We start from the raw sequence: 14797 nt of genomic DNA, 5'->3' as shown, positions 1-14797 counted from the left end.
GCTAGGTAGAGAGAGAAATTGATGTTTCCTTCCAACTTCCAAGGTTTCTTCTCCTTGACCCCCTTTCTGAGGGTCTTCCAGACAGTTTAGAGGAGTCACAAGAGACCTCCCTTTACCCAGCAGCCATGGGACTAACTTCAAGTTCTTGTGGGATTTCCCTTCACAGTGGTTCTATGTGTTTTCTTGGGCATCTTTTTTCTGCTTTGGATGACTCCTTAACCTAGAGAAATGCATGCCATGGCATCACATCAGGATTTGCTTGGGATTCAGGAGAATTTTGAGATCAATCTCCAGGGCTTCTTCTTGTGTAATCAATATTTTTATAGATTAGTAAATTTTGGATACACACATCTCAGTTCAGTCTTTACACCTTGGGTTACAATTAATGCAAATGAAGAAGTCTTCCAAAGTGGAAAGCAAAAATGACTATATTGAAATACAAACTAAAGTGATGTTAGTAGAGTTTTCAGTTAAAGAGTTACATTTAATAGTCAAGAAACAAATGTGGAAGATCACAACATTTGGTCTGAACGTGTGGATTTATGCAGCCATCTACTTTTGTGTGTATTAGGCTGCATAGAGTATGTGATTAGCTGTTCACTTTGGGGCCATGAAGTTTTTTTGGCACAAGCTGCAATTGGATGGGGCAAGGGAACATGTGTGAAGTCTTCTGTAACACTAGCCAAGTTTGGAGCCATGGTGAACAAGCCCCCAAGTTTTGGGAAGCCGCTTCCCGGAGGCAATTCGCCACTTGTTTATTTGAAAATAAATATGCAAATTCTTGTATCGTTGTCTGAGCCCTTTCTGAAAAATAAATAAATAAATTTTTGGAAAAAATGAGATAGGAACGAAAACTCAGCAAGCACTTTGGGACTTCTATTGATAGTGGGAGCTCTCCTAAGCTGGCTATTGAGGAATTATTCCCTTCCGCAGAAGTAGCTCTGAGAGACAATGTATTCCCTTCATTTTTGACACTGCATTTCCCATCATTACTCAGAAGGGAACAGCCGGTGCTGAGACTCTTAGGTTTATGCTCTTGTGAGTTATGCCTGCCACAAACAGGAAAACTTAATTACCCTTGCAAATATCATGGGGAGGAGAATTCTCGATATGATGTGTACCAGGCTGTTCCGATTCCCTTCATTTTTGGCTCTCCAAGTCATCTTGAGCTTGGTCGCCAGTTTTTGAATACCTAGCTTTATCTTCTGATGCGTTACTCCTGCCAGAAACAACCACAGCCCCAAAGGAAAAAGCAGAGAGTGAGGGTTTCAGGTGATTATGTGGGCCAGGATTTTCTGATTTGCTTACATTTTGGCACTGCAATTCCCTTTATCATCTTGAAGCTGGTGGCCAGTTTTGAAACTCCTGGCTTCATTCTCCGTTGAGCAGATGCATCCTTTAAATCTTATAGAAGACAAGCAAAGGGCCTACCGCAAAATGTTGCTGGTTGTGCTGTGGCGCTTTTTTTGTTGTAGTTTTTTTTAAGCGCAATACCTGATTTTTAGTTAGTAAACATACAAACTCCTCGTATTTTCTACAAAATGCCTAGTGCAGATGCTTTAAGTGGTGTGCACAAGTGCAGTAATGTGCAATGCTTTTTTATATTTTTAAAATTTTTCTGCAAATCTGGGGGAACTCCCAAAGTTTGCAGGAAAATCTTACGTTAATGTAAGCGTTCCCAGTTCTTGATATAAACATCCACATGTCAGGGCCACAGATGAGTGGTCTGCAGACTTTGAAGAGGACAGAGCAGAAGCAAATGCTTACCCCCTCCAAACAAAACAAAGCTCACACACAGAGGACTAAATGCAAGAAATCACTGCTGACGTACGCATCTGATATCCTTCTGCTATTAAAGTTTGAAATGGCTAGTCTTTAAGTGTATTAATTTATGTCATGATGCTTTAATCACAGCAATCAAAGCGGACTACAAATGAAAAACAGAAATAGTATCAACAACAACACACTATATAAATTAAAACTAATTTCAACATAATTCAGAAAATGCAACACCCCCACCTCAGGAAAAGGGATCTTCCAGGGAGAAAAATTACCCTTACACAGTTTATGAAATCACAGGGAAGCGGGGGTCCTCTTTACTTCCTCCAGCATGCTCTTCCATGACACCAGTAATATCTTAGAGAAAGTGCAAGTGCAAAGTGCTATGGAACCTGAAGAAAGATGCTACAAGGAGCAGCTTCTCCAATCAGCCTGTTCTGCCTCCTTCAGCCTTCCTGCCGCTAGGCCCTCTTCTCCATCACCTTCAAACCTGATCCTCTTTATCTTCCAATCAACTCTTCATCCACCGACAGTCCCTCCCTCTCTCCCATCCCATAACTTCTGCAAGGCTTCTTCCCTAATCACTTACATCCACATGATTATTCTCCTTGAGAAGTCAGAATGATTGTGAACATTCAAGGACATCACATCAGTTCAGCCAGATATTACTTAACATCCAAGATAGGGCAACACAGCAACAGACAAGCTGTAGAGCATGACTGAAAAGCTGAGCAGAGACCGTATTCTTAGTCCGACATCTTTTCAGTTGCAAATATTTAGCTCAAATTCATTAGCAGAAAATGATCAGCCCCAGACCCATCAGAAATATCACCCCCCACCACCACCTCCAGCCAAGGCACTCTCAGACACAGGATGCCGAAACTTGGCCACAGCCTGGATTATGTAGTTTAGGAAACTATTCTGAAGGCTGGCGGGAACTCTTTTTTTTTTTATAATATTTTTTATTTTTCAATATCTAACATACAAAACTACTGCATACATACATAACCTACAAGACAGTAACTACAAAAGACTACAATAGCACAAGGGATGGGAAAGAAGGGAGAACAAAGAGAAAGGGAAGGAGGGGTGGAAAAAAGGGGAAGGTGACCTACAAACACTAAACACTACATTTCAATGCTTTCCCTTCATACTGCCATAGTAAAAAATAGCTTAATAAAATAGTGACGGAGTGGTTGATCATACAAATTACAAATTACAGTTCAAATTAACTTTTTCCCTCCCCTGGGCCTCGGGCGCAATTCCCTCTGCGCAGCTACCGCCGGAGCGCTCATTGCCTCCCCCCTCCCTTCAGGCTTCGGATCCTCTTCTCTTTGCTTGGTGTCTGGTCCAAATTCTGGATTTTTATCCACAAAATCCCTTAGCTGATCTTCCGAATTAATCTTGTAAGCTTTATCTTTATAACTAAACCCGATTCCTTCCGGGAGTAGCCATTTGTACTTTATATCCCGTTCCCTCAAGAGAGCTGCCAACATCTTGTACTTAAATCTTTTCTTCCGCACTAAAAATGGAACGTCCTTCAATATCTTGACTTTATTTCCCAGAAAGTCCAATTCCGCATTGTATGAATTATATAGGATACTGTCCCGGACCCTCCTAGATGAAAACTCGATAACAATCTCGCGAGGCAGCTGCCGCTTCGTTGCATATTTTGAAGATGCCCGACGGACTCCCAAAATGGCGCTTTTCACTTCTTTAGTTGCCCTCGCGGGTGTCGCTAAAAGTTCCGAGGCGAGATCCCATAAATCCTCTTTTTCCTCCTCTTTAACATTCTGGAGACGCAAAATGGTTTGTGTTCGCTCCACTTGCAATCCGATCAGCTGATTTTCCACCAACTTTAATTCCCTGTTCGCTGCTCTCGTAAGTGACGCACTTTCCCGGGCAGACTTCTCTGCCCCCCCCGCTGCTTCTTTAATGGCTTTCACATCGCTTTCAATTAAGCCCACCCTTTGATCTGTTTCATTCAGCTTGTCAACAAAGGGTTTTATGGCTTCCATAACCGCTCTTTTAACCAGTTCCTCAAGCGTCTCGCCCCTCTGCAAGGCCGCCGTAACTGACTTGTCAAGAGAAGGACTCTGCTTTTTCGCTACCATTTTAGGGGGGGGGGAAACCGCCAATCTTCCGTGACTCTATGAGGGGGAAAAAATCCGAGTCTTCTAACCTTCAGACCCCACCACTCCTCACATGCGCTTGTAGTAACAGAAGGGATTCGCTTACTTGCAGGCTTTCGCCTAATCCTGCTCCTTGCTGTTTTCCATAGCCCGGCAGCACACTGGGTGCCGCGCTCGTCTGCCGGCCTGCATAGGGACAAACGGGCGATTTACCCCCTGCCTCGATCTGTCAGAGGGCTCTTCCCGCCGCGTCCCAGACTCAGACTCCCTGCCTGAGAGTCTGGGGGCTAACCTTTGCAGATCAGCCGCCCGGCCAGGCGGCTCGGCCGCTTCCTCTCGGACCTGCCGAGAGGAGCGTCCGACATGGCTGCGAAAACGAAAACGAATCGGCTGGCGGGAACTCTTGAGGAGCTTGGAAGAATCACATGAGAAGCCACAGGCTGGTTCTTCTTGGTCTCTTCTCACAAGTTCTGCAAAGGGCCAAAAAAAGGAGAGAAAAGCTCAGCCAATCTCAAATACCTGCTGAGGGAGAAGCATTAGAATCAGAGAACCAGACGGGGAGGGCAAAGTCTCCTGGGCCACCTGTAACATTTCCTTCCCAGCCCTACTCCAATTCAGGACCCCAACATCTTCTCAAAGAAGGGCCACCTAAGACACTATTTACCTCTTCCCCCTGCAGCTTAACCCACACGCAGATTACACCACAAACAAATAGGTGCTATGCTGAGAAGTGATTCAGAGCAAAGGCCTCCGGGCGATGACTCAGACATGTGAGCCAGGCCACATATGGTAGGAGGAAGCTAAAACCCACAGGGACACCAGCAACTCTAAACGGGCAGAGAAAGAGACTCTCCATCAATTCAGTCAGACCAAAGATGGAATGACTGAAGGGGGAGGGCAGATGGAAGTCATTCTCATCCAAGACTCCCCCTACCCAAGATTATGTAATTCTTGTGAGGAAGAGTCAAGGTTTTGGCTCAAAGGCAAGCAGAAGCTCTTTCAAAAAGGTCCATTACTGCAAAGGGGAGAGAAGAGAGGGAGGCAGCAGCTTTGAGCCGATTCCATGGAGAGACACATACCCCTCCCAATCCTGATCAGATCTCACTGCATGGTTTAGCCGGAAGCCATTTTAGAATGAGGGCACAGTAAAAAACCCAGAAGATCTTCTACTTCTTAAGTCTCACAGAGGCTGATATGCAACTATGGACTGACACCACCGAATACTTTGTAGGAAAGGCTTTAAAAGGGTCCATCTTCAGCACTTCAAGCCAATTTCATAATGTCAATTGTTGCCCTTCCCCTCAGCCTGAAGTCCACGTGAAGAAGCAACAAAACAGAGATCCTAGAATTTCTCAGGTGCTGCTCCTCCCAGAGCACCATTTGGGCCCCCACCCAGTTCTGGGCTCTGGCCAGGCCAGGCTTTTCTGAATCTGCTCTTAAGGCCACTGGCTACTTGTTTCTCCTAAGCCAAGACATCCAGCCTTTGAAAACTCCATTGCTGGAGAAGCTTCTAGAAGATTAACTGGCTCTTGCAGTTTTTTTAAAAAAGTCTACCACTGCCCTTCTTAATATCATCAATAGACATACAATGGGCTTGGAGGAAAATTCCCATTTCATAATATTCTTTTCTCAGGTATCAGTTATCAAAATCTTCTTTAACAGCCCTCACTCCAAAGAAAACACAACTTTTTAGTGGTACTTTTAAGAAAACCAAAAACTATCCAAGAAAATAATTCTGCAGCAGGCAAAAAAAAAGAACAAGGATTCATGCAGGTTTGCTGCTACTGGTAGTTTCTGTTTCATCTAATGTGTCATGTCAAGTTACTCATGTTTTAGTTCAGTAATGTTTCATCTCGGTATTCAGAATTACACTTGTTTTCAGATTTCTGTAATTCAGATCCTATTGTACTGTTTACTGAATGTCCCAGCTGTTGATCGTATTGATTTACATTGTGTAAGTCAGTGATTCTCAGTGAGAAAAGTGGACTATATATAACAAATAAATTTTAAAAACTTGCACAGTTCAGCAACTGACACAGGAGTAATTACTGTTTTTTCCCACCACCTCCTGCCTGTGATCTGAGGATACTTAAAAGAAAAGCTGATCACTCACTGATGGTGCTTTATGGGCTGCCTGGTAGCTGCCTCGCCTTTTCCCTGCAGGAGAAAATCAGAGAGTCAGAGCTGGGCAGCACCCCAGAGATCACCATCAACTAACTCTTTCTTGTTGGTTAATATCCAGTATGGCCAAACCCCTCGTCGCTTCCTCCACCATTTTAGAAAGGAAGAAGTTGTCAGCCTGGCAAGTCAGGAAGCTGTGTGGCCCTGGACATGTAGCAGAGTTGGTCTCTGAGCACACACCAGGGATGTTGAAGTCTCCCATAACTGCAAGGTCATGTTTCTTGAATACCCCATTAAGCTGCTCACTGAGAGCAGAATCTACCTCATCTCCTGGGTCAGGTGGTCTGTAGTAGACCCCAATCACAATACTGCTCGTCCTTCCCTCCCTTCACCCAGACACTTTCCACTAGGTTGTCACTCTCCTCTTCCAGTATTTCCTGACAATTAAGCCCTTTCTTCACATACAACATGACTCCACCTCCTCTACAACACTTCCTGTTCTTGAGTAACTCATACCCATCCACTACTGTATTCCAGTCATGGGAATCATCCAGCCAAGTCTCTGTAATGCCTACTAAGTCCTATCTGTCTGTCTGCATTAGTAGATAAAGCTCCTCCTTCTTATTGCCCAAGCTTTGGGCACTGGCATATAGGCACCAGAGACCTTGCAACATTCCCCTTCTTTGACCTGGCCTTCCCGGAAAGGCCTCTATTATTTGCTCTCCTTCTTCCCTGAAATTCCTATGCCAGTTGTCTCCATTCCCTTGCAGTATCAATGTAAAGCCCTCCCAATGCATCTCCCCAGGTCCCTTCCAAATACATTCTCCCCTAACCTTGACAGATGAAGCTCGTCACATGCAAGCAGGCTATCTTAGTCCATCGTCCATGGTACCAGAATCCAAACAGCTCCTGCTGGCACCATGAACGCAACTAATGGTTCACCTTCATAATCTTCTCTTCCCATTGCATTCTGCTTCCTCTGACCGGTAGGATCAGAGACAATGGGTAATGGTCTGTTGGTTTGACGAGCTTGGCCATCTGGTGTGTAATATCCTTGATCTTTGCCCCTTTTGTAAGCAACAAACCTCTTGGGCCATGGGGTCAGGCCTGGACACATGACGTCCCATACCCCTCAGCAGAGAGTCACTGATCACTTTTCCTTCTAATGGTATTTGTTTGTAACTCCATGGTGTCCCTACTTGTTCTTTCAGATCCTTGTTGCTGTATATCTGCCAGTGGTTCTGTCATGTTAGCAAGGGCCTGGAACTGATTTCTCAGCTCCAGTGGCACTGAGTGTTGTCCTGCTCTGAGCCTTCTGGCTCATGCTGTCGATCTCTAAGGAGATTCATTAGAATATTCTGTTTTATGTTCCTTCCAGCACTCTCCCCATCCCAGCCTGAAGACTTCTGTGGATGAAATCCTCCCCTTCGTTGATCTCTTGAGGGGTACCAATCCTTTCCTCCAGGCTCTTCACTTTTTCTTTTAGTAACACTAACAGTTTGCACTTATGACAAATTAGCAATAAAGGCCGTTGTGGGGGGAAAATACAACGGGCTCTAGAAAGGGGAGGGCGGGCAAGCAGGCATTCGCTCTTCCTGCGTCACTGATTCCAGCTGGTGAAGGAGGGGGTGGGCATTGTCATCTGCTCCATGCCCGATCGGCCTGATCTCAGTCATGTGAAAGGGTGGTGGGCTTTGCTACCTGCTCCATGCCTGATACATGCCAGGTAAAGGGGGGGCATTGCCTCCTGTTCTGCGCCTGACTACAACTGGGTGAAGGGGGGGCGCTTGCTCTGAGCTTGATCCCAGCTGGGTGAAGGGGGGTGGGCATTGCCTTCTGCTCCATGCATGATTTTGACAGGTGAAGGTGGGTAGGGGCTTTACTACCTGCTCCGCTCCTGATCCCAGCTGGGTGAAGGGGGTGCAGCCATTGCCACCTGCTCTGCTCCTGATTCTGGATTACGTATTATGTATTTCACACTGAGCACTTTGCACTTTATATATTTAAAAATTTTGATAAACATTTACATAATACCTTTATAATAACTCAGGACTAGATTTGTTTTTGCCTTCTACAACAGTTCGATGTAGCTTGTTATCAGGTGAAGGCGCCCTGGTTTTGGTGGTCTGCTCCTGATTCTGGCAGGTTGAAGCAGGGGGGGCAGGCATTGCTGCATGCTTGGCTCCTGAGTCCAGCAGGGTGAAGACAAGGTGGGCATCGTCGCCCGCTCAGTGGCTTATTATGGTACGTAGAAGAGGGTGAGCATTGCCACCTGCTCTGATCCTTATCCTGGCTGGATGAAGGGAAGAAGAGCATTGCCTCCTGCTCAGCACCTCCCAGCTAGGTGAAGGCGCGAGGTGGGCATTGCCATCTGCTCCACTCCTGATCTCAAATGGGTAATGGAGGGAGGATGGGCATTACCACTTGCTCCATCACTAATACCAGCTGGGTTAAGGCAGGGGAGGGCATTGCCACCTGCTCCACTTCTAATACCAGCTCCATTAAGGTGGGGGTGGGCATTGCCACCTTCTCCACTCCTAATACCAGGTAGGTTAAGGCAGTGGGTGGGAAAAGTTACCTGGTCTGCTTCTGTTCCCAGCTGGGTGAAGGGGGTAGGCATTGCCAAGTGCTCCACTCCTACTACCATCTGGGTTAAGGTCAGGGGTGGTATTGCCACCTGCTCTGCTCCTAATAACAGCTGTGTTAAGGTGGGAGGGGAAATTCCATTTACTCCACTCCTAATACCAGCTGGGTTAAGGTGGGTGGTGGGCATTGCCACCTGCTCTGCTCCTAATACCAGCTGGGTTAGGGCAGAGGGTGGGCATTGCCATCTGTTCTGCTCCTAATTCCAGCTGGGTTAAGGCGGCGGGTGGGCATTGCCACCTGCTCCACTTATAATACCAGCTGGGTTAAGGTGAAGGGTGGGCTTTGCTGTCTGCTCCGTTCCTAATACTAGCTGGGTTAAGGCAGGGGCATGCATTGCCATCTGCTTTGCTCCTGATCCCAGCTGGCTGAAGGGGGTGGGCATTGCCATCTGCTCTGCTTCTAATACCAGCTGGGGTAAGGCGGGGGGGCAGGCATTGCCAACTGCTCCACTCCTGATCCCAACTGGTTCAAAGGGGTGGCGGGCATTGCAACCTGCTCTGCTCCTGATATCCAAACTACCAGATTGGAAATCCACAGGTAAGGAAAAGAACGATTGTTAAGCATATTAAGTGGCACAGTGCATTCAATTAACAATGTTAAATTAGTTACAAGTGTGATATAACAAATTTCATATACATTATTGCACTACAATCCGACCAGCTGTAGAAATAACACTTAATCCAACGTAGGGGGAAGCACAACGGAGATAACAAAGTCAGTTCATAAAGGAACATGGAACACCACTGTTCCTGTTGCATTCATTTAAACAGTCATTTTCATTATCTTATCTCTTTACAGGTGGAACAAGATGATGTTATACTTCCAGGACCAAAGACCCAACAAGGAATCGGTCATTAATAACGCTTGTTTCCAAACTGCAGCAGGGTTCAACAGACCTTCTCCCCATGTATCTCCAAATGCTACACTGCCGCTTACAATTTTTCAGGTGGCAGGTCGACACACTCCTATCTTTTGGGCCGTGCTCCTGATACCAGCTGCATTAAGGTGGAAGTAGGCATTGCCACATGCTCCACTCCTAATATCAGCTGGGCTAAGGCAGGGAGATGGCATTGCCACCTGTTCTGCTCCTAATACCAGGTGGGTGAAGGCAGGAGGTGGACATTGCCACCTGCTCCACTCCTAATATCAACTGGGTTAAGTTGGGTGGTGGGCACCTGCCTCACTCCTAATACCAACTTGGTGTAGGCGGGAGGCGGGCATTGCCACCTGCTCCCATCCTGCTCCCAGCCTGGGCTTCCCACCACAGCACATTTTCTGGAGGGACATGGTGCTTTGCCTAGGCTTCCCTCCATGGCAGCGCCCTCTGGTGGTGCACCAGGGTATAAAGTGAGTTGTCTGAAATAAGCTTACTCTATTATATAGTAAGATGAAGTCCTTCTTGTTCTCTGGGAAGATGAACATAGCACACTCCTGGCAGATCACTGGAAAAGGCCCTTCGTAGTCATCATCTTCTTCCAAAAATGAAATCTGCTTACAATTGCTGTATAAATAGATTTTCTCCCTGGAAACTGAAAGGAACCCTGGCCCAGAAAACCTGACCTAATGTCTCCTGAGAGCAAAAGTGGTAACAGAACAAGAGGACCACGCCTCTGGTGAGGAGGCAGCCTTTAAATTTCAAAGCCTCATGGCTCCTGCCTGAAAATCACAGCAGCAGAGGGTGTGGTAGCAATCTCTCCCAAGGAGACAGGCTCTCCTTAATTAGCCACACTACACACAGGGAGGAACAAGGAGAAAACCTCTCCCTCTCAACCCTTGTTGTCTCTCTCTCTCTCTCTCTCTCTCACACACACACACACACACACAGCACAAGCCCCAGTCAATTATTACCCTGCCAGCTTTTGGCCAGCTTATGAAGATGATCAGAAGCTGCCCAAATTGCCATACAAGGGAAGGGGCACAATCGGGGATATTATCAGAGTGGGTGGGTGGGGGGTAACACTGCCTGGAAGCTGGTAACGCAGCATGTTCTCTGTAAGAGTCTCCTACAAAACCAGATGTATTCCACGAGTAGTATTTCCAAGTTACTCACAAAAGTAGAAGATGATCCCAGCCACCAGCACACCAGCCACAACCACCACGAGGACTCCTGCAATGAGCCCCACCTTGGATAACACTGAAATGGGCAAAAACAACAAAATGCTTGTAAGAAGCCCCAAAGAATCTCCCCATGGGGTGGAGGGGGGAGGCCTGGATGTGTAGTGCTACATGTGGAACAGTTACAGAATTAGGCAGGCATAACATGGGGAGGGGAGAAACAAAGCAGAAAGAGTCCCTGGAGAGCAAGGACTGAATGCCAAGAAAAGGCTGGTGACACATGCCTGTGTGGAAAGCTTCCCAAACCTCATTCTTTTAATAAAGCCTTGGTGAATAGCATGGTGTGGCATCGTGGCTGTTTTGTGGGGCTGCGAATCCACACTCAGCTAGTTCGACTCCCACTTCTGCCATGGGCTCAGTAGGTAGCCTTGGGTCAACACTTTGTTCAACTCTCTGGGTGTGGAACTAATCTGTCCAGAAGGAAGGTATATAAGCACACCGTTATCATCATTATTATTACTAGAAACAAAGCCCATTGTGGGGGGAAATACATCGGGCTCTAGAGAGCGGCCAGGTGTCAGGTCCAGTATGTATCTAAACTGTACTGACTCCATTTTCTAATGCTTCTAGTGTTTAAGTGCTTTCTCCCCAGGTGCACCAGTTCCCAGGCAGCCTTCCCACCAGAGGAGATTGTTGTGTCTAACACCGTTCCACCAAGCATTGGCCTTGAAGGAGAGCAGCTTCCCAGGACTGAAAGATGTTGTTTTGAGAACTGTGGGGGGAGGCTGTTCCAGATGGGTATTGTTACTCTGTATCCTATGCTTGCTCTTCATTGGTAACAATGATCATGTACCATCCTGAGTCTCCTATTCAGGACAGTGGACTATAATGGACCTTTTCTGCAATAAAACTTCCTTTGCCAGACACTGGACTTATTCTTGCTTCTAAAGGGAACCTTGCAGAGAGTGCCTTATCTAGCCACAGTCTGACATTTTGTTACCAATCATGCCTGAGTCGGGCCCAGCGGATTCCAAGGTAGTCCCGGACAGGGATCCTTTGTTTGATCCGTATGCGTCCCCCGACAGTCAAACAGTGCAACCCCAAGAATCGCAGGTGCCAGCCGGGGCTGGTGCTTCGACGCCTACACCGCCTCTCATCGACCTCAGCAGTGAGGGGACAAGGCCGAGGGCTACAGCTCTTCCCTTGCTCTCGCTACCCACCCCGTCGGAGTGGGGAGCCCGACCCCGAGAAACACGGGAGCGCCGGGCCGGAGGGCTACATCCAAGAGTTTCGATGGACGGGCGCCGAAGCCTAGAGACGGTCCCTGAGCTGGACAGCAGCCAACCGTGGCTGTTTTGGAACCGGACGACCGAACGGACGGACGGGAACACATCTCACCGCGGCGCCCTGAGTTGGGATTATTCGGAACTTGCCCCATGGAAAGAGCCAACGGAAGTTCCTGAGCAAAGTTGGGTGCAAATACAAAGCCGTACCCATGCTGTAGACTCCGGCATCTCGGCCGTGACGGGCCTAGCCAAAGGGATTCTAGCAGCGAGATCGCGAGTCGATCAAGGCGATCCTCCGCCTTGGGGGCCGTTTTCCCCGGTGAGTACAACTGAGGGAGGTTCCGTGATGGGGCAACCGGGTCCTAGCCGAATGCAACAGTTGGAAGCTAGGCTGATCGATATGGAGGAAAGTTTGGCTCATGCCATTCACCTAATCTCGTCAATGGGGGCAGGAGAGAGAATCTCGCCTGAAGAAATGGCGATACAAATTGCCACCCTTCAAAGTGTCATGTCCTATCCAGTGGTCGACCCGCAGCAGCCGCTACCTTCGGGAGAGGAGGAATCCTACCCTGAAGAACCGGGAGAATCGCCCGCGGAACACCCTGGACTAAACGAAACTCCGCCGAGCGGGGATACTCCAGCTGAGGTGCCCGGAGGGACTCCAACGGAACCCCCTAAATTGGACGGGGATCCGTCTCCCGAGGAGACTCCAGCGGAGGAGCCAAGAGAAGGAGAGGGACCAACCCGTCCAACCGAGACGACAGTGATACACCCTCCCGCTTCTCCAACAACAGTTCGGCCGGGTCAGACGGAAGAACTCCCGGCCCCTTCTGAGGAGGAATTACCGCAACGACCGCTAGAAGTGGTTCCTATTCAGCAAACCCCGGGGGAAGATCTACCGGCGCCACAAGACCAGCCTGTGCGTCCCAGAGACACGACACCAAGAGGGGCAAGCCCGCGCGGCCCACCACTCATTAAGCCTTCGCCGCTGCGGCCCCTTCCGCTTCGACCACAACTAACCCCGCCGCTGCAGCCGATACGTTTGCCACTGGAGCAGCCCGTAAGACCACCTCCGAACCAACCGATGGGGCCTACACCACTACGACCCCACCAACCCACCCCTCAGCGGCCGATCATTACTCCGCCGCACCGACCACCTCCACCTCAACCGCTACGGCCAGCACCTCCTGCATTGCCCCCAGCCAGACCGAGATTGCAGCCGCCTGCCCGACCCAGACTGCAGCCACCAGCCCAGCCGAGAGCACCACCACCAACCCAGCCGAGAGCACCACCGCCAGCCCAGCCGAGGCCGCTACCCCCGGCTCAACCGGTGATGCCGCCGCCAGCGCAACCAGCACCGCTAGCACAACCGGGTCCCCCCATACCTCAAGTGCCATTGATGCTTCCGGCGGACTTCTACCCAGCACCGGCTCCGAGGCAAGACCTCCCAATGGGTTGGGTGAAACTGGAAGCCACTTTTGATGGGGATCCCTCCAAACTGGGCTTTTTTCTAGTGCAAGTCGTGCAATTCTTCAACCGGTGGGGACACCTCTTCGGCAGCGAGGCCAGCCAAATTGAACATCTCGGCTCCCGCTTACAAGGGAAAGCAGCGGACTGGTACGTAGGACTATATAATATCGGGGCCCCAGAACTCGATACTCTCCAGGGGTTGGTAGATGCTATTCGAGCACAATATGAAGACCCCTTAGAGGAAACCAGGGCCCGAACAGAATTGCAGGCCATTAAACAGGGCAGCATGTCAGCGAGAGACTATATCACGAAATTCCGACAATTGGCTGCCAAATGCCCTAGGTGTGAGGAGTCCACCAAAATCATCCTGTTCAAGCAAGGCCTAAACCCGAGACTTTTGGACAGAGCCCTCATGCAGGACAATCCCCCTACCTTGTTAGGTTGGATCCAACTTGCATGCGAAGTTGAGAATCGCATTTTGGAAGTCCGTTTGGTTGAACAACAACAACAAACGGGACAAAGAAGACCCTTGACTTTGCAGAAGGGAGGACGGGGAGCTGGGTACGCCACCCGTGGAGCGAGAGATGCTAGATGGCAACAAGGGCTGTGTTTGCAATGCGGACAAGCCGGTCACTTTGCAGCACAATGCCCCTACCGACCTGTGCAAAGACCTCCGCTTCAACTAAGGCGCCCAACCCTTGCTCCATTTCCTACTCTCCAACGCCCGATTCCCGCACCTCGAGCGAACAGAGGCCGCGGCGCTTCCCAAAGGCCCGCCTCAGAGAGGGGACTAGAAGCGGAAGAAGTTATGGAATACGACCCCGCTTCCCCAAACGCAGAAGTCAATCCAGAGAGCCCCCAGTCGGGAAACGAGATGGATCTGTCGTAAAAGGGCCCAAACGACAGATCCTCCCCAAGCCCGTTCCTGCACCGAACCGGCCACCTGGGTCCATTTTATTCATGCCCGTGACTCTGATCAACCCAGAGAGAAAAATGCACATTCGGGTGCAAGCTCTAATTGACTCGGGCTGCTCAAGAGACATCATAGCCCCTGCTCTAGTTAATGGACTGGTTTTACCAACTCGGGATTTACAAAATCCAGTAATCTTTGAACAAATGGATGGTACCAACATGAATCCTGTTACAACTGAAACCATCCCGGTGATCACAGGCATGGGACAACATTGGGAGAAGAGGTCCTTTGTCATCAGCTCTACTGCCAAGTACCCGTTAATCCTAGGCAGCAAATGGCTATGTGATCACAACCCCTACATAAACTGGGCACAGGGATGCATTACCTTCAGTCAC

General features: G+C 48.8%; 1 protein-coding gene and 1 pseudogene across 1 annotated transcript in view; both read right to left on the bottom strand.

Moving 5' to 3' along the window:
* The window catches only part of LOC129327910 (zinc finger protein 91-like), a 224141-nt pseudogene that overhangs the window by 40439 nt on the left and 168905 nt on the right, over window positions 1–14797 (bottom strand).
* LOC129327210 (major histocompatibility complex class I-related gene protein-like) overlaps window positions 4302–14797 on the bottom strand; it is a 32899-nt gene continuing 22403 nt past the window's right edge. The window contains exons 6-7 of the mRNA XM_054975700.1: window positions 6025–6068; window positions 4302–4381 (exon numbers count right to left, since the gene is read on the bottom strand). Of these exons, the coding sequence (XP_054831675.1) occupies window positions 4373–4381; window positions 6025–6068 (53 nt within the window). The 3' untranslated portion in view covers window positions 4302–4372. The remainder of the gene's footprint in view (window positions 4382–6024; window positions 6069–14797) is intronic.

The sequence above is a fragment of the Eublepharis macularius genome, chromosome 4, assembly GCF_028583425.1.
Source record: "Eublepharis macularius isolate TG4126 chromosome 4, MPM_Emac_v1.0, whole genome shotgun sequence".
Taxonomy (NCBI): domain Eukaryota; kingdom Metazoa; phylum Chordata; class Lepidosauria; order Squamata; family Eublepharidae; genus Eublepharis; species Eublepharis macularius.
Note: the sequence above shows the minus strand (reverse complement) of the source record. Positions and strands in the feature narration are given on the sequence as shown.